Source organism: Halichoeres trimaculatus, unplaced genomic scaffold, assembly GCF_033239565.1.
Source record: "Halichoeres trimaculatus isolate MK-OKI-2021-1 unplaced genomic scaffold, fHalTri1.1 fHalTri1_scaffold_4, whole genome shotgun sequence".
In the NCBI taxonomy this organism is placed as follows: Eukaryota; Metazoa; Chordata; class Actinopteri; order Labriformes; family Labridae; genus Halichoeres; species Halichoeres trimaculatus.
The window spans coordinates 15,015,825-15,042,998 of NW_027437182.1; the positions used below are offsets into that span (position 1 = coordinate 15,015,825).

The 27,174-nt window shown below is 39.7% G+C and overlaps 1 protein-coding gene across 2 annotated transcripts; it reads right to left on the bottom strand.

Moving 5' to 3' along the window:
• Positions 1-3,038: 3,038 nt before the first annotated feature.
• armc9 (armadillo repeat containing 9) lies at positions 3,039-27,174 on the bottom strand. Of its 2 annotated transcripts, XM_074668502.1 has the most exons (26): positions 27,002-27,174; positions 26,609-26,764; positions 26,329-26,454; positions 25,853-26,023; positions 25,358-25,513; positions 25,138-25,230; positions 24,006-24,027; positions 23,305-23,462; positions 22,861-22,959; positions 22,149-22,184; positions 19,796-19,830; positions 19,607-19,718; positions 19,432-19,524; positions 17,579-17,666; positions 17,175-17,298; positions 16,934-17,073; positions 15,599-15,675; positions 14,923-14,997; positions 14,257-14,347; positions 14,016-14,068; positions 13,147-13,245; positions 12,033-12,148; positions 10,788-10,912; positions 10,229-10,334; positions 7,634-7,823; positions 3,039-4,133 (listed from the first exon to the last, which is right to left on the bottom strand). In XM_074668502.1, the coding sequence occupies exons 2-26, from the start codon at positions 26,681-26,683 to the stop codon at positions 4,122-4,124; spliced, it is 2,472 nt and encodes an 823-aa protein (XP_074524603.1). In that variant the 5' UTR covers positions 26,684-26,764; positions 27,002-27,174; the 3' UTR covers positions 3,039-4,121. The 2 variants fall into 2 exon arrangements, with proteins under 2 accessions (XP_074524603.1, XP_074524604.1); XM_074668503.1 differs by lacking the exon at positions 22,149-22,184 and having other exon boundaries at positions 3,040-4,133.

Below are 27,174 nucleotides of genomic sequence, written 5' to 3' on the forward strand. Positions count from 1 at the left end.
GTCATCTGGTGCAGTGATTAAACTTTTATTTCTTTCCTGCTCAAGAATCAACCAAACACTGACACTGGCATTTACTGTGTCAAACAAAATATGCTGGTCGGGTTTGTTCTTGGGTTCACAGAAAAAAAGGGAAGGTGCATTCATGGTAAAGGTTAATAGATAGTTTGTGAGGACATTCCTGAGAAGGTCAAAAATGTAAAAGGTGATTTTCAATAAGCTTTTGACTTCAGTCTGTTTGAATAGATGCCTCTTTAACCTTATAAAAATATCCAAAGCTCTGTTAACAATGCCCTCTGTCAATATGTAATGATGTTTTTATAAGCTTGGTTTGGTGCACCTTTTAAAAACAGAACTCTGCCAACATGGCCTGAATGGAAAGACACACAGCAAGTGTTTACAACTGAAGTGCTATTTTTTTTTATCTATCTCTTCAAAAGGACTGGTCAAGAGGAAACAGGAGGTTCAGGAGACAGAGACACTGACACGGTGTCCCTTCTTAGTTGGCGTCACCTTTTATCAGTGGAGCACATGCTGTCTAAAGATAAATGCATCTGAGAGTGGTGCCAGCTATTCTTATGACAGTGAAGGATGCTCCTGTTGTTGGAGGAGGAAAATTCCCATGGTGGGTCTTATTTTTGTTTTCATATGATGCTCCTATGGCTATGCAGAGTGTAAACTGTACAGATCAAGAGCGAGTTTGGAACAGTTCTTGAGGTTAACTTAAATAACCAAATCGCATTTCCTCCCCTGGTACAGTCAAGGTAGGGTTGACTTAATAAATAAACCCAAGGTTGTTTCCTGGTTCTGCTTTGTCTCATTCCTGAGAAATGCAAATCTATCTCCGTTCACTCTTTTCAAACATTTGGCAGGTAGTAATATCAAGAACTTGTGCCAGGATACTCAGGAACTACATAACCTGCTCCAGGGCTCCTTTTAGACTCACATGGCTCTTCTATAGGAAAATTAAAACCAACAACAAATAACAAAAGAGCAAATAAAACACTGACACATGGGACTTAACAGTGCCCCAGAGTCATTTTTAAAAAAAAAAAAACAACAACATATAGTGTTAAAATACCAACTGCTTAAGTGTGATAAGCATTATGATATAAAGTGAGTGGGTTGTTATTGCAGAGGAACCCTGCTCACCCTGTCAGGATCCCTATAGTGATAACCTGCTCACTACATGATCCTTCACTGAGACAACACAGAAGGTCTTGGTTGGCTCTTTTTAAAAAACAGCACAGAAAAACATCCCATAGGTGAATAGTTGTTTCCTGCACTTAGAGCTGCCCAGATATCCATTAAACAAATTTGAATCTCTCCAGCATGATAGAGCCACAGTTTAATATTTTTCCCTATCTGAGCGCCCCATCCCCTCGTCTTTATCCACTCTTTTGTTTTGATAGAAAGCAGCAGCTTCCTCTCTGTCGCCCTTACAGCTGGACAGCACCAGCATGGCTGGAGATCAGGGTTACGCGGCCACCTGGCTCCAAGTGCGTCAGCGTGTCATGTGGGGGGGGGTGTTTCCTCGCATTGTGCTGCAGCTCACTGACAGAGGGCACAATGTTAAATACTGAATATGTCATCTCTTCAGGGACCATGGAGGAGAGCCAGTCGTACTTGCCCAGCTGACATTAGCTGCTTCATTTCTTTGTATATCAACCTTTAAATACCAGAAGGGAGTCGACTGAGCATCAGTGTGTTTTTATAGAAGGCTTGTAGTGTGTGGGTAGACATGACTCATCACAAGGTGATTTCAACCAGAGGGTCCAGGAACTTTTAGCTCTAGGACTAAATTGTTCCTGTTGTCCATTGTTTGCCTACGCTTTCACTGCTGGGCCGACGACCTGAGATTATGCAAAACAAGAAAATTATGTACAGAAAAAAATCAATTGCAAAACCCAACCGGGCTAGTAGAGGGCAGTGAGCCAACAATACAGCTGGTCTGTTTTTGATTGTGCTTTATTGTATGGGTGACTAATTGGTGACAAAGCCATCACTGTTTCGACCGCATCAAATCACTGAACCACTCTGTTGTCTAGGCACGAAGACTCAACTGTGTCCATCTAAATTAGAGTGCATTCTCGAGGGCTAACAAAAATGTTACTGTGGACAGAGAGTGAAATAAAACCATGAAAAACAGTTAGCTTGCAGGCCTCGCTTCCCAAAGTTCCTGGATAGAAAATGGCCCCCAAGCAGGGCCATTTCATGATTTTCCAGTTCTGGGGAAATTCCCTAGTTCCTCTGGTTAAAATGCACCAGTAGTAGAAAAAAAGTTTCTGCAGATACAATGGTGTCTCTTTTCAGTGAGCCAGCATGCAAAATATTTCACCAGAAAAGTTTGATGGACATCTGTCATTGTTGGTCCATCAGTGTGTTCACGTGTTTGCCTCATGCAGACAACGAAAAAGGCTGAGTGTGTGGTTCATGTCTCAGGACAGTGAAACTGAAAATTTGACAACCACACTACTTTGAATGACACATTTTGGCACCTTAAGATGAGCCTGTCTAATCTTATCACATAAAGGATGTTTATTGCCATTTCCAGGCTCCATAAGCATGATGCAGTTGGATTCAAATGACAGATTTTATGTGTGTGCAGGAGTGTGACAAGCTGTAAAAGAAAAAGTGTTGGGTGAAGACTTCATCTAAATAACTATTTGTAGGAAGAGGACGATTACAAAAGAAAAAACATGGATAATCTATTTTTTGAAAGAAACCAGCTCCACTGTTTGTCAAAGGAGCTGGTTTATAAAGTGACATGCTGCATGAGTGAATAGACTCCTAATATCCAGTGATGATTTTGATAAGTGATCATTTATTGGGATTAATAACAAAAACTTTTGTGTATCTGTCAGGTATGTTGGGAGCAGCTTTTTACAGGGCAGCATTTTCCTGCTCTATGAGATCTCCATGTTTTGAACAAAGGGTTTTTCTTTTCTCAGCACAAAAGTGAGTACTGCGCAGGCACAATATGATGATTAATAGATGACAGTAATTATATAATTGGAGGTGATTTGTGATTCAAGACTTAGTCACAACTCTTAGCAGCTGCCAGTATTGAGTAATAAAATCCTTTAGGATGTCGTCAAGTAGAGAAGTTAACAGGAAACAGGTAATGTTCCACATATTTATTTAAATTCAAGTATCAAAATGAATCACTACAAAAATGCTTAACAAGCTGTACCACTTCACATAAATAAACTAAACATGAACACACCTTTAAAACTGTGCAAATGTACAAAGCAGGTAATGCTGGATTTAAGACATGCATGCAAGTTCAAGTAAACAGATATTAACAAGAAGCAGTTCAAAAGAATTTTAAAAAACATACTCGACCCTGACAGCTCGATACAAAACCTTGGTGTTTTTGTAAGAATTTCCTGGAGTTGATAAAGAGGGGCTACTCGGTTATGAACCAGTGTTTAATAATTAATGTGGAGCTGGAACAAGAAATGTGGACGGATATTTTCCACCCCGGTTAAAAAATCAATGTTTACAGTACGTGCTGAAATTCAGACAAACAGATTTGTGATATCAAGATGAAATGCCTTTTTTATCTGTACAACCATTTCAAGGACAACAAAAGGCCTGTCTACATGTGGCACATGTATCAACTTTCTGCTCATCACAAACTTTTTTAAAGTGTGCCTGAATCAAACTTATAGCTTGAATTCAGATATGTAGGATCAATAACAGAAATATTTACAGCTGATACTTTCTGTTTTAACCAAAAGAAGCAAGCAAAATGGAAAGTTATGAATTGAGTATGTGCATTGTCTTTTAACTTGTTTTCCCTGGAGGATGCTGCTGCACATATTTCGGTAAGTCAATCATCTGGTAGTTGTGATTATTGTCTGACCTCAGATCGTGTTGCAAAAGAAACCTGTGCTGGAGCAAAAAGGGGGGATGGGGGAAGCTGAAATTGCAGAGCGACAATCCTTCACATTGTTCAAGCCCCTCCTCCTCCTCTACCTCCTCCTCCTTCTCCTGCCGATCCTCGACCATCTCTGTTGCTCTGACCCTGTTTGCAACCTGGGGGATGATGTTACAGGAAGCCTGATGCTCCGGGGGAGATAGTGCTACTCCATGGTGACAGCTCCCTCTTCACCTCCTCTTTAACTGGCTGCCTGAAGGAGAGAGAGGGAAGGGAGGGAGGGAAGGAAGGGACAGGACGGGTAGAGTGATTGGGGACATTTGAGGGAAAAGGAAGGAAGATTTGAAGTTGTGAAACAAACCAAAAGATGGCAAATTTGAGAAAGTCTGGAAACATGTTGGGAATAAAACTACTTGGAGAAGTACTTTGGATCTCATGGTTATTATGATTTATATATTTAGTTTATTTGTTTGTTAAGAGGTTGGATCTAAACCAAGGCCACCCACTTGAGGGTGAGCCCAACAGAGTGCGCGACCTAACTGCTAGGCCATACCAGTGCCCCCTAATGCCCCCTTTAAATTATGACATTTAAACTTCTTTCAAGTTTAAAAAACCCTGACTCTGAAAATTGAAAAAAACAAAAAAAAAAAAAAAAAAAAAAACTTCCAACTTCTACTTCAGACTAACTGACATGTCACAGAATCTTTCATGTCTACCTGCCATTGAAGACTAAAAAGGAGCACAGTCCTGCTCCAATTAGAGGAAGAATGTAAAATTTGACTTTAAGTGCCAACCAAGCAAAGTCATAGCAGGTTAACTTTTTTTTTTAAATTTTCAGACAGTAAAACCAAACTAGTCTGGTTGTTTCGCTGAACCAGGATCATCCACATCCTGAATATTCCTCACTTTTTTGATGTTTTGACATCTTAGTATGTCTTACCTTGAGTTAAGACATGTTTGTTATTTCCGCTTCTTCAGTTTTATCCAAATAAAAACTAAAAAACTAGTAATATATCTTAAAATCTGACGCAATACTCCTGAAAAGAGAGAAACTTTGTGTACTCATGGTGTTTTTTTTAATTTATATTCTGTTTGTTGGAAAAAGAATATTCTGATTTCCTCATTCCCTTTATCACCCAGGGTCTGAGTGACAGTCCCAACTGCTGCACTTCCTCTGCTTTCCAGGGATCTCTCATCGTGTAAATTCCACCTTGTCAACATGGCTTGAGTAGGATACTGCACTTTTTTTCCCCCATCCTCTCAACACGGAGAAGCAGCAGTTGCTCCCCTTTTTGTTTGGCTGTAAAAGAGTGTGTGTGTGTGTGTGTGTGTGTGTGTGTGTGTGTGTGTGTGTGTGTGTGTGTGTGTGTGTGTGTGTGTGTGTGTGTGTGTGTGTGTGTGTGTGTGTGTGTGTGTGTGTGTGTGGTGAGAGCTCAGATACAAAAACAGCTCCTCTATCTTTCCTTAGCCAAAGGAGCATCTCTATCAGTCCTGTCTTAATGTGTGGTTGGTGTTTTCTCTCTCTCTACAGTCAGACTCTACAAAGTGTCAAATACTCAACACAACAAAGCTTGAAGCTGCCAGCTGCTTACTGCAAAAACATAACAGGTTTGAGAAAACGAAAACAACAACATTAAAAGCCAATGAATGACATTATTCAGCTTGTTTTTACACATGCAGCTGCTTTTTCCCTTTTGGCAAAGCTGAAATCACTACACTTCCTTATGAGCCAATAGAGGTACAGAACGCCTGCCAAACCTCAAGAATACAACACACTCTGAGGGAAGTGATGTCTTGGACTGACCATTAGATTTCTGTTATAAAATTCATGGTAAGGGCAGCTGGCGGAAGAGCCGGAGGTAATCTCTCATCAAATGCAATTAAGATGTATGAGAGCATAAGGAGATTTTATCTTCCAGCTAAGAGCACCAGAGCATCTGATCCAGCCATCTTCCCTGTAGAGGCTCATGTTTAATACTTAAGATATGTAGGAGACAGAGAATACATGAGTGGCTACAGTTCAGGATGGCTATGTGTCTGTTGGAAGAAAAATTAACTTGACTTTGCATTTGATTAACAGAGGGGGTGTGTTGATTCACTATATTTTAAAGATGGATATTAAATAACAATGCTGGATGTGCAGATTTTCAGACTGCTACATATTCGTTGTAGAAATCTATCTGTAAACTACTCAAAACAGTCCATTCTAAAAATAATAAAAGATGTTCACGAGACCTGCTGAAATGATCAAGTTATCATATAAAATCTCCCAACTGGATCATTACATGTTGGAGTGGCAGGCCTCAAAATACAAGGTGTGCCCATAGCTCTGTCACAGGCTTCTAGGGGGCTGGCCAATGAGAGGTAAGGGGGCTTTTGGAGTAGGGAGCCTTAAAGGTAGGGTCTGCAGGAATTTTCAGTTAGGAAACATAAATTCAAACTGTGATCCTCCTCTTTGGCTAAGTGCAGCAGCAGCGCACAGCCACAGTCTTTGACTGTGAACACGTTTAGTAGCCTAGTAACCACCTGTAGCATTGCATTTCTGCATGGGAGAGACTCGTGAGCTGTGCATCTAACTTGGCATGTTAGCACAAGCCACATACCCAGTTAGCAATAAGCCAATTTGTGTCGTTCTTCATCCCCTTCTGCCCTTCACGTTCCTGAAAACAAATGAAAGTGGAACCTAGCTTCCACTCCCGATCATCAACATGCGAAGCCACTTGCCCACTTGCGAACATCAACATACAGGCTGAGGAGGGGGTTGAAGGCAGACATAGACACTGACACACATGTATAGAGGCTAGTAGGAGAGGATTGAGCTGGATTATTCCTGCTGAAGTTGAGAAAGGTAGTTTCTGCGGGAAAATCCCGCAGAAACTACCTTTAAAAAGACAGTGGCTAAACAAAACTGAAATAGTTTTTTTTTTAATCACCACAGTATCAGAAATAGGGATTTTTTTCAGCTGTAAATCATATAAAGCTGCTATTGGGACACTAGGGGGGCAGATTAAAGCCCAAAAATGCACGAAGCCCCCTACCTAGCCTATTTAGTGACAAAAATTCTTAGGAGCTTTAGATATATCAGCTTCAAATATTTAAAAAACTCAAGGTTTTTGTAGCAAAGATAACCGTTCAGTTCTTACTGTGTTTATAGCCTATCCTAATGTGAGTCAAAGGTTAAACACTGTTATGTAAAGAGGTAAAGACAAAGTCATGACAGGCTTTGTCACAGAGGTCCCATTAACAGAGCTAAAACCTCAATTGGTAACTCAAGATGTGAGCTGGAGGGAAACAGGGGCATGATTTACAGCATCGTGGAGCAAATTCCACTTTTGTCCTGTTCTGTGTCATTGTAAGTCTGCTTTTGTTTATTAGAACAACAAGTTCTGGTAAAACCTGTTTGTAAGGGGCAGGAAAAATAAAGCTTCTTGAGGGATGTTGAATCAGTGAGAAACAGGGAGGGAAGGATGACTTAATTAGAACCTGACAGCCTTGCACATTTGTACTTTGGTGCTTACAGGGAAGCTCAGAATGTAGGACTTTGTTCTACTCCTAAAATGAAGTTTTGAGAAACTGGGAGTAAAAACATCAACCCAATAGTGTGCTTACATTTACAGAGTGTTTCCAATCCTGTTTGATTTTTTTAAATACATTTGTCCACAGAACCTCAGCTCGTTATCGTCCAATGTGGCTTGAGGAGCTGACAGAGCAGCCACACGGAGCAGATACAGTTGTTAGTGTCTCTATTCTTACCTTATGCCGTTGTCCCCCTCCACCTGTAGAGTTGGCAGTGCCAGGCCGGCTGCTCTGCTGTGGCTCTGACTTAGAGAACTGAGGTGCAAGAGTCAGACCTCGAGCCTTGGTAGCGCTTGTGTTGCTGGCTGCTGTGTCTGGTGTACGGGGAATCTTGGGCTGGCTTGCAAAGGCAGGACTGAACTCTCCACTAATAAAGGGAAAAGAAAAAGAGGAAGGAGTAAATGATGAATTTTGCTACTTAGAAGTATTAGAAAATACATCCAGGTCAGCCTTTTGAGACAAAAAAACCCTGTCTGTAAAGGATTCTTTTTATGACTCACCAGCTTAAAGAAGGAAGGATTCTTCAGAGAGGTCAAAAGATCTCTTTCAACAGATGGTTTTAAATCATGCCTGTTCTATGTAAGACATCAGCCTTGTGTGAACTTCTTGCTCTTGAGACTTGATAGCATTTGTGTGTCACATGTCTCAGTCGATAGTCTCCATTTCTGGGTATACGCTGACAGAATTTTTTATCTATCCTTCATCACAAGTAGACACTGTTACCAGGAAAGCTTATCAATATTTACAGACTCAAAGCTCCAACTGTAATTACAGTTTTTGGCGCTTGCAGTTTATTCTTCAACTAGAAATTGCAGGTTCTCAAGTTGTGTTTTGTTATATTTTTTGCCTTTATTTGATAGGGCAGCTGACGAGAGAAAGGAAATGTAGGGAGCAGAAGTGGGTTGCATGGGTTACCATGCTGAAATGTGACCAGGGGCAAATGCTCACAACCCTAGGCTAATAGTGCCCCCAAAACTGCAGATTTTGAACTGAAATCTACAAAATCTACATCAATGATAGCGACTGTCTTCTGCCATATGTCATGTCACCATCAGCTTATCTTAATGTCAATAATTCCTACAGGTTTTGCAGCTACATACAGTTATCACAAATTAGCTAAGGATATCACTATAAAAAGACTTTTATAGTGATTGTAGTGCGCACAATAATGTTAATGTAATATTTTCCTTGCATGGTTGCATGTTTTATTTTAGATTACATAATATATTGGGACTTGTTTACATATCTATGTAGAGAATGCTATATTGTATTGCAGAAGCAACACAATGAGCAATCTGTCCTTATGTCTCCAGGAGCCAGAGAAACGGGATCACAATGAATTAATAACTCATCTGCCTCCAGTCTGAAACACTGAGAGCCTGAAGCTCTGCTGATGTCCTTATCAGCCAAATGACCCACATCCTGTGAAGCAATCCTAAACCATAATAGATGGATGGATTTCTGTCGACTCATTGATTCTTCTCACAGGAGTCATACTGGCTACAACATCCCAGATAGTATCTGTTTGAACTGAATGTTACACACCAATACAAGCTCATCCATTAGCCTAAAAGCAAAGGCATACATTTCATTCAATTTGATTTTGAATTTCTCTTTTCCTGAGAATCTTTTTGTCTTAATGTTAAAGTTGTAATATCTCCCTTTCAAAACAAAAGTCTTCAGCCTGGCTGGAGATGCTGAAGTCTGTATTGTGAAGGTGTTTTACGTTCCTGGAGGGGACGCAGAAAGGATAACCGAAGCGGTTTCCTGGGACTCATTACTCTTGGCGGGATTCTGGAGTCAAGTTCCTCTGGGATTTAAAGGAGAGGAGAAGCAGGGGAGCTGAGATTGAATGGGTCTCTTTGTGGGAGCTGCTCGTTTAAACCCATGTCACAGTCTCACAGACCAGCTTGGCTGTGCTGAGTCACCCGTCGGTGTGTCGAAAACACTGCTGCCAACTCGCTCCACGGACACACAGATACTCAGACATGCATCTCAGGGTTTTACCTCAGCCGACTCGCTCTGTTTATGTTTACTTGCACCATCCCCAAGAGTCTTCCTCTGGTTCAGTGCACTTCACAAGACGTAGCCCCTTGTATTATTGCTGCATTGCACTTTTTTGTATTGTTGAGCTGTCACACTACCTTGTGCTCACTCTGAAGTCATATGCAGGATGTCAGGAAGCAGACGAGGGAAATAAGCTGCTGCATAGGAATTGCCTAAAAATGCTGCCTCAATCTTTAACCATTAAGAGGCTCTTCCACAGGTTTGGTTTGGCTGTTAACTGTAAGTTTCTGGTACTACTTTGATGCTTCTTTTCAATTAAACATAACACAGACTGGCAGTGGCAGGAAACCTCACCAAGGTTACAGCTTAGCAGGCTCTAGCTTTATTTTTTTGACTGGAGAGGTTTTCACTCTTCCCTTCTTACTGCCTGACACTTCAACACAGCCTAAAGTTACTTTGAAGTGAGCTTACATGCTCAAAGAGATCTGAGAGCGATACAATCCCTTTTTGTTTAATTTTTAACTTCTGTTTTCCAGCAAAGTGAAAGAAAACCAAGTCCACAAGACAAATCTACTCTCGGGTATAAATGTAGCAAAGTTGAATTGAGTCTGATACAGCTGACTGTGATATAGTTAGTAGCAACTTGCTGAGCTCATTAAAGATCTCTTACTGTTCCAGTATTTCCACTGTAGCAGTATTTATGGAAGCATAGAGATATCTTTTTTAATATGTGTGATTGAAGTCAGTTTATGTGTGTCAGTTTACCTGTCAGAGTGTCCATTGTGTTCCTCCTGCGAGTGTACTTTCCTGGCTTGCCCATCATAACAACCGTCCAACTCTGACTCTTGGGACAACCGACCACATTCAGAATCTGAGTGTGTGTAGATGAGATAAAGAGAAGGGGGTTTAGCATGGTTCTCTGGAAAGAAAATATCTGGCTTTCAGAAATGTATTTTTAACATAATAATGACGTCAATACCAGACATTTATGGACTGAAAATATTAAAAGATGCTATGATAATGTAAGTTTTATTAAAAGTTAAAAAAACAGGTTGATATTAATTTAGCGCAGAGTCTTTATTCATGATGTTTTCTGAGGATGCCTTGTGAACATCGGGCATCACATAAAATGCATCTCACATAAACAAAATATCGATCTGCAGGTGAAAGGGAAGTGAAACTGTCCCACAAAAATGCTGCAGCTCACTCCATGTGTTTTAAAGGTAAGTAATCTGACTCGCAAACATCTGATCTACAGCTACAGTGTTGTCAAAGTGCTCATGTTGTTTTGCAACGAATTTGAATGTTGATGACTTCTACCCACCGATGCTGTGACGTAGGGAGTCAGCTGTGCTGGGACGACTGCCAGAGCGTGTAGGAGGTCGGGAGTTGTGTCGGGAGGGTGGAAGGCTTCCTCCCTCTCCGCTGTGACTGCTGGTTCTATAATCCCTACACATGATACAAACAATACTGCTCAGGTTTGGTCAGGACTTCAAAACAGTTTACTCAAACAACTAGAGAAAGTCTTTGTTTTCATCGCTGAGCCAAATTCTAAATTTATAGCCCCACAGGCTGCAAAACAAGAGATTCGTAGTAGATTATGAAACCAGTGTATCAGTTACAAGCTGTGATTTGATACTCCCCTATCTCTGGAGCCATGTCATATTAAGGACACTGATCCCTTGTGGCTATCATGTCCATTACTGTCAAGTATAACTCTGCTTTTCTTTAGCATACACTCTTTAGCGATGAACTGCCTTTCAGAACTTGGCAGTCACACTTTCCATCTGCTGACTCATGAACAACTACGTGAACAATTCAGTGATGCTTTGATTAATGACAGAATCTAAACCATTTCTCTCTTTGACCTACTGCACTAGTTTTTTCACATTGTGAGGGGATAAGGACATTGTGTGCTACCTCTGTGGTTGTAAACTGATCTGCTGTAGAAGAAAAGAGGGAGGCCATACCTCAAAAATCTATACCTAATTATAGCAGATAGTACCAATGCTTATCATTTACACAGAGGAACTAAGCAGAAATGACTGAACAATGGGTAACAACAGCACCATGAGCAGAAACAGACTGTATAGACTGAAATACTAGCAAGTCTTACTAGGAGTAAACATTTCTGATCAGGCTTAATATGAGTTACATTTCCCTGACAAGTCCAGAAAACTGTCCAATTTTATGATATTAAAAGAAATAAATGGAGAATTTTTACATTTTGTACAAGCAATTCTGCTGTCAACTTAGGCTTTTATTTTGAAATTAGAAATGTTTGGACTCATCAGGTGAATGTGGCAACTGATTTTTTTCCGAACACTCTCTCTGTTTTGTTGTTGGTGCTTATCACGCTGATTTAGTTCAGGTGTTCTTTTTTTAGAGTTGAGTTGTGATTAGCTGTATGATATTAACAAAGTGACAAATATCCATTCCTGCACTATTCTTTACCAAATATGAGAGAGAAAGTGTCAATAACACCTCCACAAGTAGTTCAACTTTTCTACTAATACCAGCAGCAAACCATTCTTAGTGAATCCCTCCCTCTGTGAGCCACTTTACTTACGCTGTATTGGCATTGCGATGGGAACCGGGAGTGACTGGGCGTTGCAGGGGTTCATCAACGCATGGTTGTTGCAGAGGGGTTGGCCTCCTCTTTACTTTGGCCATGTTGGTCATAATCTACTCAAGACACAGTAAAACAAATGAATTGGTGTTTTCTACTGCATGTCTTATTTCAATCATGTATTTGTTGCCACATTTAATCTGTGCAGAAAAAGCTTTCTAAGCAGACATGCACTAGCTCGAGGGCCACTTTTGTGTTTGTTTTTTAAACAACCTTGGTTCTGGCTGACATATTTACTTGGGTTGTATTTATAATAATTTCTTGAAGTGAAATATCAGTTACAAACTCTTGCTTCTTCCTGTAGAAAATCTAATGTCCATTAGGGGGTGATAAGAAGAAAACATGTCAAAATATTTTACAGCAGGGTCAGAATCTGGATTTTATCATGGTTGTTGTTTTCATTAAGATTTAAAGACTACTGATCGGCAAACAAATTTTAAGCCCAACACATTTCTTATCCTGGATTCTGGACTATTTTTTATGCAGTTTATTGTCCATTTTTGCCTCATCTTGTGTTTTTTGAACTCTGGTTTATAAAGAACATTTATACATCACAACATGTCCATTCATTTAATCACATCAAGTGTAAGAGTTGTTCAGTTGTTGACTTTGCAAACACAATTGACACAGATGGCCAACAAATATTTATTTCTTTACACTCCTCCACGTTGGGGGGCTCTGTCCATCATTATCAGTTTCAGAAACTTACTAAAAACTGTCTTTCAGTTTGAGAGTCTTCTTGCTCTAAACACACTTTCAGTTTTAATCTAGCATTTAACAGCTTGAACACATGAAATCGTGCAGACTTAGAGTCCCATGTTTCAGCTTGCCAACATGCTACAGAGAACAATATCAGTTCCCTTTGTTGCAGGCATTATTTCCTTAAACTTTCCCTAAACTGAAACTTAAACTGGCTAAAAGTGTGTAGAACACACAGCCTGTAACCCTCAGATATCATGTGTAGCAGGAACAAAGTAAACTTACAGGGAGAGCTTGTGTATAATGGTGTTTTTCTGTATCATTGTATCATGCATGTGGAGGAGTGTGTCCTTACTCCCAGGTACTCTGTGGTTAGCAGACTCTCTCCACATAGCTCCCTGGGCTGCGGCTGAAGAACCTCTTCGATGTCAAGATCTGCCTCCATCAAATCCTCCTTTCACAAAACAGTGAAGGGCAATCAGATTAAAGATATGCAAAGAGGCTGTTTTAAAGTTAGGTTGTGTAAATGTTGTGAATCTGAGGAAGGGGTTGTTAAAAGCTTTAAAATGTTTGATGCACAGATGGCTACAAAATTAATGATTGTTTCATGTAATCCCTCACATGTTGACCTTACAGGTTGTTTCTAGAATGGCAAACTGTGATCTTAGAGCTAGAATAAATACTACAATGCTCGCACAGCACCAACAAGAGACCAGTGTAGTCTAAATACGGTATATCGGTTCACTCCTATAGTCACGGTAAATGGATAGCACCTACACAAACACCCCATCTCAGATCAGAGGCAATGGAATAAGGGCACTCACATTCAGGAATTCTAACCCGACCACAAGGTGAACAAGAGGACACACATGCTTATACACACACTCACACCTCCAGCCATTGCCGCTTTAACTTACCATATACCTTATCTTGATAACCCACTTTCCCATAGAACCCAATCTACCAGGCCCAACACCCCACCATACACACATGCACAAGCACACACACATGCATGAACACACAGGGTGAGTGACACCCAATATCTGTGTCATGCTCAGATTGCCATCTACAAGTTTGGGAAAGGTGTCAAATATGAGGTGTTACCCTTCCTCTCAAACTCACCCCACTACCCTTTCCTCATTTTTGGTATTTGACCTCCCTTTTTGGTAACATTTTGATATAGTAACTTTCAAATTAATGTAAAGATGGTAAAACATAACTTACATCATTGTCATCCTCTTCTTCTTCATCGTCTGACTCTGGCCCCTCTTCTTCAGCTTTACAGAACAGCAGAAAAAGGATCTTTTTGAAACAAATACTCCAGAACATAACAATGGCAGTGGTAATTTTCTATTTTAGAGTAATTTACTTAAAGCTTTGTATTCATGTCATCCATTAATTCTTTACATGCAAATTCAATGAGTATATCTATGGCTGTTGAGAGGGTAGCTTTGATTTAACTGACCTGAGTTCAGCTGTTTGATAATGAACTCAATCTGTCTGTTGAGGTCTGGGTTCTTCTCCTTGCTATAGCAGCAGAGGATCTCGTCTACACTCTACAAACATGGGAAAAAAATCACGTCATTCGTTATAAATGAGTGAACATTGAGGAGTGATAATGAGGCCTAAAACTTAGCTAAGCACAAACCAGCAAATTGATGAATTTGATGCTTCTTAGGGATCAATCTTGTGCCGTTAGAGAGATTAATTTTTTGCCTTTTAAAAGATCATTTGCAAAAAATATGAATTTTCAGATGAAAAGCAGAGATGAGTATGTGGGTTGTTCCCATGAAAATTTGCCAAATCTTCTCTGCTAACAACTTGTTCTGTTGTTGCTTTGGACTCTCTTCATTCACAGCATTTTGTTAATTGATTAAATCAATGGATTTAAATTAAATATTAACATTTCCACTTTTGAAAGCATTCTTGGTTTACAGCATTTTTTTTCTTTACCTGCCTAAAACTACTGCATGAGTCAGTATGAAGCACTGTAACTACCACATGACAACAAACACCTGCTGTTTCTCCTTCAAACACTGCCTGTATGGTGACATGAAGAGACAAATATAGAGCAACAACAAAAAGTGTGTCTGTTTCCTTTAAGCAGGTTAGGACGTCCCTGTTATCTCACCATCTCTTTAGCTTCCTGTCGCACAGACGGAATACACAGGATACTGTACAGGGCTCCATTCACATACGGACGAATCTGAGGAAAGCACAGTGACATACTCAGACACTCTCACAGCATCTTTTTTTCTGAGATCTTAGCCCTAAGTTTGCATGAACATGCAGGAGCAAGAAAAATGTACAGGAAGAGTGAAGAATGCTCTTGAGGCAGGCATTTTGAAATATGTAATGCCATAAAAATCCAGGCAGTGATAAGTGTCAAGGTTCTGAAAACAGAGTTAACTGCTCTCAAAAGTTGATGACAACCTTTCATAAATTTGAATGAGGTTAGCGTTGTTAATGTTTAATAGACCTGCCTGAAGTCATAGCTCATTTTTTCAGAGACTGCCAATGCTCTGGAGGGCAAAATAAGCTTTCCAGCAAGCCTCAGAGTGCCTGGTTTTGTTACAGTATTCCTTACATACAGTAGTTAATATTTTTACTGATGCCTATTTTTAGCCGTGATTACAGTTTTTTACAGCCATTTACAGCAATTTGTGAATAAGAGTGTCCTATTATTGCATGTTTCAATATGTTGTGCACGCTGTGTGATTTAAAACCTATTTGTTTTAAAGTGTGGGAGTTACATGTGCTTTGTGTGTTGTGTCTACATGCAAGTGTTGGCGGATGTGTGTCATCACCTCGTGGTTCTCATGTCCAAGGAGATCGGTAAGAACCTTTAGCACATGTTTGGGGTTTTGTGCACACTTCCTCTTTCCTGTTCAAACACAAACATTACCACACATTCAGGTACTGCTTCAGTTTCTGCTTGAAAAAAAACAAAAGTCATATATCCTTTTCATCAAATGTAGATATTTTGTCCCCTATAAGATTTCGTAAGAAATAACTGATGCCTGCCTGGTCCTCGTGTCTCTTTTTCTTACTTTATTATCTTGTTTTCTTTGTGCACTGGAATGAAACTCATTATAAATCAAATATGATGCATTATTTACCGCAGCAGCCTGTACAAAAGCAGGCCTTTGGGGGATTTAGAAATAAATAAAGGCGTTACAGAGAGAAGAGTACTGTTTTTGTTCATGGTGTATGGGGAGTAAAGTGAGGGTGACATGAAAGATGCACTCTAGATATGATATAAGAGGGCATGCCCGTAAGTAAGGAGGAAAGTGCACCCATAAGCACTGTGCTCAGAAGAACCTGTAAAAGCTCAAAATTTATATGTAATGTAAACCCTAAAAATTATGGTTTTGTCTCTGCCCATAATATAATCAAACAGTGGGCACATGATTACAGAGACTCACTGCAGAAGAGAAAAATTGATTTATGCTAGGACATAAAAAAGCTCAGATTTTTCTAGGGTGCATTTAAAGAAACAGAACTGCTGGGCCAGCATCTTCAACAGGAAAACACGACATCTAAGCTCCTGCTCATGCTTTTCTTTTAGCCAAATTCACCTGACATGTCCAGAAAATGTCTTATTTCAAGATATTAAAAAACAAAACTGATACTTCAATTGCTTGAAAAGAGTGAAAAAAACAGCCAGTTTGGTAAGAAACATTTGTCTGCCAAGTTTCTTAAAATTAGTTATAATGTCTTAATATGAAACTAAAAAGGGATTTTTTTAACCTTATCAGCAGATTCATATCTTTATTTCTACAAGCCATACATGTTTTATGATGAGCTTTTGATTTGAAGCAAGACATATTTCTAGACCTTTCAGTTAAATATGGCACTATTAAGTCCAGCAAGAAGATTTTGTACTAAGATTACAACACTTGCTTAGTTTCAAGTTTTGAACACAGTGAATATTTCTGAGGACAACCTTTGGTACTTCAGACTTAAGTTTAGGTGCAGCAAATGCATCTTGGATCTTCACTACAATTTTAAGGTCACAAGGACCACAGTTTAAATATTTCATAAGACGATCCTCCTTGCTTGTGTTGAAAATTAAAATTCTCAAAATCTGTGTCAGATCTGTATTTACCTAAGCCTTGTTTTTTTTTTTTTTTTTTTTTTACCTTTTGTTCGCAGGCACAGATTCATAAGCAGAGCTGCAGAGTACTCCAAAGTGTAGTCACTCAGGCAGTCTGAATCTTGCAGCTCATCCACAAGCCAGCTGATCAGATCATCTGCAATCATAGCAGTCTGCTGGCTCCTCCTAAGAAAGCACAGTGATAAATGATGGTTTCAAACCAGCTTAAACTGAGACATGAAACTACAACAGACAAGCAAAGTTTGAAAGAAACTACTCAGATGTACCTCAGGCTGAGTTTCTGCAGGGCCACTAGAACATTCTCCCTAGTCAGAGAATCTTTATCCTCTGTCCTCAAAGCCTCAGTCAGAAGGTTAAGAAGAATAGGGATTTGGGAGAGGTAAACACGACCTGTGAACATAAGCAGAAATAATTTCCTTGCAGCATTCAAACTACACAGAAACAAATCTCCTTTTACTTTCTTTTTATGACGGAGAATCTGTCCAGCAAACACGGATAAAGACAGTCTTTTTAAAATGTCCTTCACTGTTGCAGTCATGGGAATGCAGATGATCATTAGCGGTAACATCACAACCATAAAAGCCTCTGAGTTTTACCATGAACAGAACTAGACTGATGTCAAAGAAATAACGAGCTGATCCAACAATGCACATCAAAGTTGAGCACTTACCCTCTGCAAGGGAGGCAAATGCATTGATGAGACGAGCCATGTATTGGCGGACAACCTCGTTCTTTGATCTCATTAAATGAAGCACGTTCTTCCACAAAAACAGGAAATAAAAGTTAGTTGAAAATGATACTTTCCAGGAAAACGTACTGTTTAGGGATTCTCCCTCAGTTTTCCTCACAGACATTCTATCCCTGTGAGTGGTGGGCCTTCTATCACAGTCAAACAAAGGACATTTATGTAGTGATTTGATAATGAAACTGATACAGCACCACTATTATAGTAGCTCTCTGCAGTGGTTTTATTGAGACGTGACTTGGAACACTACGCTAAGTACGATGACAAAGAGCTCAGGTGTGGGGTCAGGATTGTATACAACCTTGTGTAAAGGTATTGTCTTTAATAAGGCCCCCATTTGGCTGGAGGCCAGTGTAAGGAAATGTGACAAAAAATGAACAATAAGGCATGTGAGAAAGACATGTGGCTCTTAGGCCCCTGAAAGGCTTTTTATTGAGGGTAAGATTAGAAATATAATATGTTTTTATGGTCTTGCCTATTGTTGAACAAGAAAAGGAAAATTGCTCAGGTGAATACTACTCAAGCTGTGGCTGGGGACATGTGAGAAGGTGTCACAAACCAGATTATAGAGACAAATAATAAAATGTGCCTTGAAAATAAAGAGGAAATTCAAGCATCAAAAGGGATTTATTAGTGGAACAACACTATAAAGTCAATGAAGATATAGTATCTCTAGATTTCAGGCATAGACTATACAAAACATAGCCTCCGTGATCTCACCTGTCTGTTCCTGAAACCGATGAGTGAAGCCAATCTGTGCTGCTGACTGTGAATTTCCTTTATAACAGCTACAGGGGGCCTGACAGTTACATGACCTGAGCTGTGTCTCTGATTGGACAATTAAATGATTCGAAAAAAACTTCTAAACCGCAGAGTTAGAAAAAACTACACTCACCGCACAGTGTGTGCCGAGAGTGAAATCAGCATTTTAGACCAAAGTCATTATTTGGACCAGGCTGTAATTTGTGCTTTTTAACACTGTAAAAGTCAGTTTTTATGGCTAGATCTGTACATGACTTCTGGTCTTTCTGCAGCCAGCCTCAAGCGGATTCTCAATGAACAGCAACTTTTTGGACTTCTGCATAGGCTTCATTTCTACTGACCAGTTGTTGCCCCTTGATTTCAGGCTCACTTTTAAGTCTCTGTTTTTCTGTGAACTAATAAAAAGGACTTGTGTTTGATAATAATAGGACACACAAGGGTTAAAGGATTAAAATTCTAAAATTTTATAAAAATATCATAGATTGCATGCTCTCGTGTCAACTTACATCACACGCGTCGACTGTGTGTTCAGTCTGGCAAGTAGCAAGATTATCAAATCACCGGAGTCGCGAGTGGAGGGATCCTTCCCACCAAAATGCTGAGCCTCTCCTCATTTATACATACAATATGTTAAATTGGTTTGTGCTTTAGTAAAGTGTAAAACGTTTTAGGGTCAACAGTGTATTTAATGTTGTTTCAGTGCCTGACTTCCTGTCCCCCTGCATCTGGCAAAGATAGAAGTCTTGCATCCCAGTACAACCTGCAGTACCTTCCCTCATGTCACTCCCCTCTCTGATCCACTGTCCTGTCCTCTCTATATAAAGGAATATAGGGCCTGAAGAGATACTCTTATTTAATTTTGCAGAGAGTCCAACAAAGAGGCACATCTTTAATGTACCACTTATGGTTACTTTGAAATATACTCTAAACAAGACATGTCATTTCAGTCCACATCTCATTTGCTACTGTGACAGTTTTACAGCAGTTACATTGAGGCTGTAGCATGCTGGTCTCACCTGTTTTGTGCAGTAGCGCTCCAGCAGGTCATTACTGATATAGGCCTGAAGCACTGTGTCTCTCTGTTCACCAGGGAGCGAGCGAGTCAGTCTCTGAAAAACATGAAAAAGTTAAAGGTTATAAATGAAGAGGCGTGTAAAGGTAATAAGAAATAAGATAAATAAGAAAACACACCCAGCGTAGTGCTTGAAGCAGCAGGGCCTGGAGTCTATCTGGGCCATCACAAAGATCCTTCTTCAGTTTTTCATAGTCTAGTGAGGGCAGCATTGGCACCTCTTTGGATCTCCTGAGGATATAAAAAGCATGTCAGCAAGGCACATATGAAGCTGTAACAATGAGGAAAAGAAACTGATGATGACTTACGGTGGTGCAATGGATGCTCGTAGTATTGAAGAGGCCTGGAAGAGGAACAAAGTGTTTTTTGAACTTAAGGGGTTTTTGCGCATTTAGGTGTGAAGTTACACTCTTAGTTTCTCACATTGATGTGTCATTTATTTAATGCATGCAACTATTTACCACCTGATCCCTCAAATTACCCAGAACTACAGTTAAACAAAAAACAAGTTAGCTGCAGTTTTAAAGGTCATTTGGGATTTTTGAACATGCGTACATCATGAGTGTTTGTCATGCTGAATCCCCAGTTATACTTTACAGGTTTGTTTGGCTACGTTGCCCATGCAGTCAGTAAAAGCTATAAAAAGTACCAGGGAGGGGAGGTTAGTGTGAAGCAGGCATTCCTTTGTTTGTAACTTTAAGTGTAAATGTTGTGCATGTTGTTCCATGAAAGAATAAGACACCCTAAGTGATTAATAATCATGTTGCTGAGGTGAAAGAACTAGTTATTAGTGTTTTCTGCTGCTAAAAGGGGATTTTGAGCCTTGAAATACAATCTAAAGCCTGGGTGGTTAGGCCTACAGCGAGAGCAGTGTAAGGTCAGGGGAGTGATCCGTGTCGTCTGAGCTATCAGGTTGTCTGGCTGCATTTTTGCTTTGAGGAGTAGTGGGTAAAACGGAAGTGAAGGAGAACACTGATACCTGGATTCATTCCCACATTCCTCTGAATCTAAACATTGGCTGAAAAATGCTGAAGAGCAAAGGGACATGTTTCTCTGAGACATTTGACACTGGAGTGCACAGACCCTGAAGGGGCAGACTGAGAGTGATAAGCAGGAATCAGCACAGTGTTATATTTTCACTCTGTTTCCCCAAAGCCCCTCACAGAGATCCTGTGGGGCCAAAAAAGAAAGATTTATCTGGCAGATCACATCAACAAAGGCATGACCTGAATTCTCTAACAGTATACAGTTTACATAAGCATGCCTTTACTATTCACCTTTTTTGAAGTGTCTTTACACTATTTAGCCTTTAGTGTCCACGGGGACCACCAAAGGCCATCTATTGTCCATGTTATTGTTTGCGTAGACAGCTCTGTTCTATGTCTCGGATAGATTTTCCGCCTGAAGTAAGCTTACCTGCAGCAGAGCAGTAAAAAAACCCACATCGGTGGGGTTGACTTTGGATTTATGTAGTGATAAGCAGGGTAGTTGCTTGTTTATGTAAGGGTAAATTCAGTGAGCTCCATGTTACAGCTGAGGCACATTTGACCCAGGTGACCATGAGAGAAACTTAACTCTAGTCTACACATGCACCAATTGATCAGTGCCAATTTTCTTAATTTTTAGGGGATCGGCAATTGGCCCATCCTTACATATAAAACTGATTTTATATACCTTCGGGAAGGTCTGACAGCCAGACATTGTCGCTTTTTGCTCTGAGACCTAAAGCTCAGGACACTTTATTGGTTGTTTAAGTTAAAACATAAAAATTTAACTATTTCACAAGTATTGTTCAATTACTTTCAATAGAATAAGACTGGAACATTGAAGGTATATGTTGTCAGTTGTAAAAAATAAAAACCAGTATCAGCCCAGATCGGTATCGGCAGGTCAGGCTTTTTTAATGATCTGTGATCGGTGATCAGACAGAAAATTGTGATTGGTGCACGTCTACTCCAGTCAAATGCTGATGTTGTCCCAGGCTGTTTTCTCCTTATACACTTATACAACAGTTAAGAGCTTGATCAAATCCTTTTGTGTCTTTGATCATATTTCTAACTTAAACATCAGCTATTTTGGTATTTCAGGACCATTACTTATACAATGCATCCTAGTTGCTTCTTTTCAGACAATGCAATTTGATCTTCTCTTTTTAACAACCTGAGCGTGAGAGTGTGCACCTTATGTCGGCCATTCTTATCCTGTCACATTGTCCGTCTAAATTATTACAAAAACTGGACCGTCAAACAAATGGTAAGAGGAGAAAACTGAAACTGACAGGGTTAACCTGATAAAAACGGACTGAAAGCCAATAAGGACAACTAAGAGGAGGGAATAATGACCACGCTCTTTGAGAACTAAAAACTTAAATGATGAGGTATGCCTTGAAAGGAACGCTCTTGTTTAGCGTAACAAGGGGCCTCACTAAAGAGGTCATTCTTACAACAAATAAGGTCAAGCGTTCTCTTTGACAACTGTGATCTAGGAAAAACCACAAGAAATTAAAGGTAGGGAACAAAGGGAAGCCGAGAGTTCTTTAGTAAAGACAAGGAAGGCAGACATGGCAAGGGAAGGAAAAGACATGGTGGCAAGGCACAAGCAAGATGAGAAGAGGGGACCTGAGCAGTAACAGAAAGTAAAGATGAAACATATGAAACTTACATAGCCATCATCATATGGACTCATAGAGTAATACCCCTTTGTGGACAAGAGCATCACACACGCAAAAAACACAGACACAGAAAGGAGATTTCAGTTCAAGAACAGAAGGAACAAGATTACAGAAAGCAGAGTTCAACAGCACGATGGAGGCCACTGACAGCAAGCATGATTCATGGTTGATTGCTGTAATAAATGTGTAATAAACACTTCAACCAGATCCTATGACCTGCAGTGACTTTGTAATATTTTTTGATTCTTCATCTTAAAAAAATAATAAATAAGTATAAAAAAAGAAGAGCACTTGATCAACATTTGCTTGGTAGCTGAAACTGTTCGTGCCTTGCAGTCAGAGTTGTGGTGTGTGTATTTAGCTTTAATTAACTCTCTGCTTATAGATGCATTACAACAGAGCAGGATCCAGTCATCTTTATTCCAGGATACAAACTGCAGGATGACTACATAGCTTGGTGGCATCACACAATGTGTGGGATGAGGAGGACAAAGGTGCACCTAACAGCAAATACACCCTCCTTGTTTAGAATCTTCTCCAAACATGAAGAAATTCTTAAGCGCCTAGCTGACCATTGTGCTACATTTCCACTGCTTGCACTGGCGTGACCTCTTGCTGTACCATCTTCTGCTGTGTCATTTTTTGCTTGAGAGGTGTGAAGTCAGAAAAAGAGCAGGGCGTTATCTGTGTGCTTTCACTCACAGTTCCAGGCCGGGTGAAGTCAGTGCTCTGCACCACGCTCTGCCTCATTTGACTGCTGAAGAGGCGGACACACACATTCTGGAGGTACTCAGGGGAGATCTGCAAAAACACCACAGGTCCCCTGAGCTTAAGGATACTGAGCATGAAAAAAAGTGGTCCATTTGTTTGTTCATTTAACAGCTATGTCCTCCTGTATTAACTAAAACTAAACTGCACAATAGCAATTACATTTTATAATGTCTCTAGAATGGGGGCTTGTTATATCTAATGTACTAAAGTTTGTGAGTCACATTTTAATTTATCCACTTTGCAACTCGTGTATGCTGTGTGTGTCACTTTCTGTATATCAAGGCATGTTCCTGTCTCTATAGTCTGAGCTTGTAGCCTTTGTGTCAACATGAGTATGTGTGTGTGTTTTCTTGCCCCCCAATTAAGTTAACTTACCATCTTTCCGCTGACAGTGGCCTCCAACGAGTCAACCAGATCAGCAGTTATTCCAATCAGGTTGCGATAGTCAGCCTGCATCTTGTTGTACTTCCGCATGTAGCTGGTGATGCGGCGGTCTGATTCAACTAACTGGAGCTGTAACTGCTGGATGGTTTCTATGATATCACACAAACACAAACAGAGGCGTTTATGAGGAACATTCTTTAGTAGCCTGAAAAATTATCTTAAAAAAATTACGAAATCTGGAAATCAATATTTTGATTTTTTGGTCCTTGAGGGTTCCTTGACTTATTTTTACCTTACTCAGCCTCTATCTGCAACCACTTTCACACCAACAGGACTGATTTCTAAAAACTTCCGTCACCTTTGTACTATGCACTGAATTATTGTCCGCTATGAACAACTATTAACAAGGCGTCAACAGTTTTGTGCAACATATAGGACAAACAAATGGCATTGAGAATTTTTTAAGCTGTTGTCTGGGCTTTACAGCAGTGATTTCCACAGTGAAGGTCTTGATTGCCCAGAGAAGTTTAGGTGATCATCAGATCTGAAAGGGTTTAAACTGTTAGTTCTCTCCAAAATTTAGATCTGGAGGAACAAATCAAGCCACTTTCAAACAGATGTGTTGCCTTGACAATAGGCACATCATCAAAGCAATATATTACCTGGGAAGATTTTTGGAGATGGATATTTACCTTTTGTACTCTTTCCCCCCTCCTGTGTGATGTCTGTTAAGGAAACATTGTAGCAATGACTCAAACATGAAAAAAGAATAATTTCTTTTGGTGATATCTTTATCCACACCTCTCATCAAGAGCTACTACACAAAGTGTTACACTGCACAATAGAGCAAATCCCTACTGAGGACACAGGCAAACACGGTCTGTTTTACATCCTGTTTCTCCCCGGTTTATCATTTTTTTGTTTTCCTTTTATTGTATGAAGGAATTAATGAGTTAATATAGGATCAATGTGTTCAGTTTATTCTGAAGGGAGGTGTATGCTTACTTTTACAGCTATACTTATGTCATTGGTTGTGTTCACACATTGAAGTAGAGATAGAGAATGAAAGCGAGATAGCCTCAGTAAGCTGACATCTTACAGCAAATGCCAAGTTAATGAGTGGAAACTGAACAAACAGTTAATTTCCTTGTACTGGTTGCACATTGAAACATCTTTGTTACATCAGTGATTCTATTGTCCTTTTATGTGTTTCTCTACTCTGAGGCTGAGAGGAAGTCAGGTTAAAATTTCAATCAGACAGCATTTGACTCTTGCAAGTTGGGAGTCTGAATATTTTTCAAATTAATTCTAAATTAATTCTTCAGCCACAAACGTTGCCTTTTCATTTAAAAGCTGAAGTGCTGTTTGTCCTGGAGAGGCATTGGAAACCACCCTCTGCCTGCACTGTGACAAATCCCTGATTAATTCTTACAGCACAATTATAGCTACTTCACAACAACTGATCTGCCAACTGGTAGACATTTGATGACAAAGAATAAACCTTAGCTTTATTTTTCACTGCCTTATTGAAGCTTTATTTTTCAAGATGTTTGGTTGAACAGTTGGTGATTTTACAAAGTTGCCACTAACAAATGGTCATTTCAGTGGCTGGATAGTTCAAATTAATAATTCAGAAGTAAAGCCTTCTCTTCCAGGAAAAGCTATTAAGCTGAAGTGTAAAACTTGTGTCATATGTCATATAAAAACTGTTGTATTTGCTGCCCACATAATGTCACTGAGGAATGAAAAGACAGAAACAGAAAAAACTCCGTACATTTAAGTTTTCACAGCACTGTCTAGCCAGCGAGCCACAGCAAAGGATACATACAAACTTAACAGCCTTGGGGTGTTGGATGGCTTTAGTGTCACCAAGAGAAACTGCTCCAGCTTGTGCTTTAACTGAGGTACCCAGGGATCCTGATAAACACATTACAGGTTGTGAGAAAATATTGTTATCCTTGTTATATAGGTGGTGTTAAGTATTGCTTCACATGTAATGGTTAGTAACAAACAAGTATGTAAGGTTCTTTTATTAGAGAGGCACCTGAAATAGATCTTTGAAGGAGGGATGGATGGTTGGGTTGGGAACAAAGGGCAAGGCATAGTAAGGTAGAAACTTTGTGGTCTGGCTCAGTGCAGCTCCTCGAGTCTCCAGGTACTGCTTGAAGAAGGATATTCTGTCCTCAAACTCAGCTTGGTCCTAAAGACAGATTCAGTCTCTGATTTAATTCAAGTTCTTTATAAAATATCAGTTTAAGGAAGTGTTTTAACTTCCATATTAACAGATCGGAGTGTATCACAGAGGTCAGAAGCGATTGATTCTGAAGCGCAAATGAGAAAAGGCTTATAGCACAGCTTAGTGGACAAACTGAATATTGACAAATAAAGACTAAGCTGTTGAGCAGAAATAATCCCAGATACATTTTCATTTTATAGAAAGACTTGAAAAAAATTACAACAAATTTGTAAAAGAAACTTGAGACACACACACATACAATAGAAAAGAAAAGGAAAAAAAAAAAAGAAATAATCTACATACATGTCTGCCAGGGTGCCTCCTCAGTGGGTAGATGGTGAAGTGGATGTGAAGGTAGAACTCTAGGCTCTGAGCCTCAGCATCTGTGTCTTTTACTTCGGCAGGAATATTGTCAGCCCACAGCTCAAAGAAAACTTTATGGTCTCCATCATCAAAAGAACTCAAGAGGTCCTTCTGCAAATAGTAGTAAGGAAAGAAGAGGATTGGGTACAGACAACAATTTGCCTATTACGTTCATTTTACTTACAAATCAAACATTGGTAATTGTTCAAACTATACTGAAAATGCATAAGAACAGCTTTTAATATGATGGTATGAGTAAGAAGTAAAACTGCAAAATGACTAACTTTAGGGTTTACAATCTTGAAATTCAGTCCTGTCCCTATTTCTTGGGTGGCATCATTTTTTACCACCTTCACAGGTATCAAAACACTAAAATATAATAAAGTAATAATAATAACAACAAGTCCATCTTCCACCTGTATAACAAGAGTCTTTGAGTCTCGGGTGGCACTTCCTTGAGGCTTTGACACCAGCTTGCCTTTGCTTTTGCACTCCTTGTCAAAACTGTGAACCGTGTCTTCAAAGTCTTCAAACTTAAGGAACTACAAAAACACAACAAACAACAGCATGAATTAAAACTCATTCATTGCAGAGAGGGGGAAAGTGACATGTAATAATAAAAAAGAATCACCATTATACAATGTATGATATACCAGCATGATGCTTTGTATATGTTCTCAAAATGTATTTTCTTACCTCCTTTATCATCCCAAGAAGATCAGCCTCATTTGCCAAGATGTCCCCCATCCTGGCTGTCTCTCTGGAACTCATGTGAGTGTCAAAAACCTCTCAAACCCACTACTGGCAAGAAACTCGCATCAAACGAGGTTTATGCTGAGAGGAAGCATTACCCTGGGTCGCAAGGATAATGTGTGGTTCATTAAAGATATCCATCATGAAGCGTTTAGAGTTTAAGGATCTTGCTTTATCTCTAAAGTCACTGAATCGTCTTGAACTAGATAACACAAATGTCAAATGTTTCCTGTTATTACAAAGTAGTAAAGTCCTCAGTACATTGATACTAGCCGTCAGGCTAACCAAGCAGGTAACGTTTCTGGCGTTAAAAGAGTACATGGATATCATTCTCACCTTCTTAACGCATGATTTTCTTGGTGATTACGTGCCAATATCACAGCTGGCGTCTTTATCACAAACTTAAAGAGTAAATTTTCAAGAGGGGGCCTACATAACACTAATATTAGCTACTCGTGTAGCCTCTAGCTGGCAACCGTACACAGAAAAGACGCTAAGACACCTAGCAA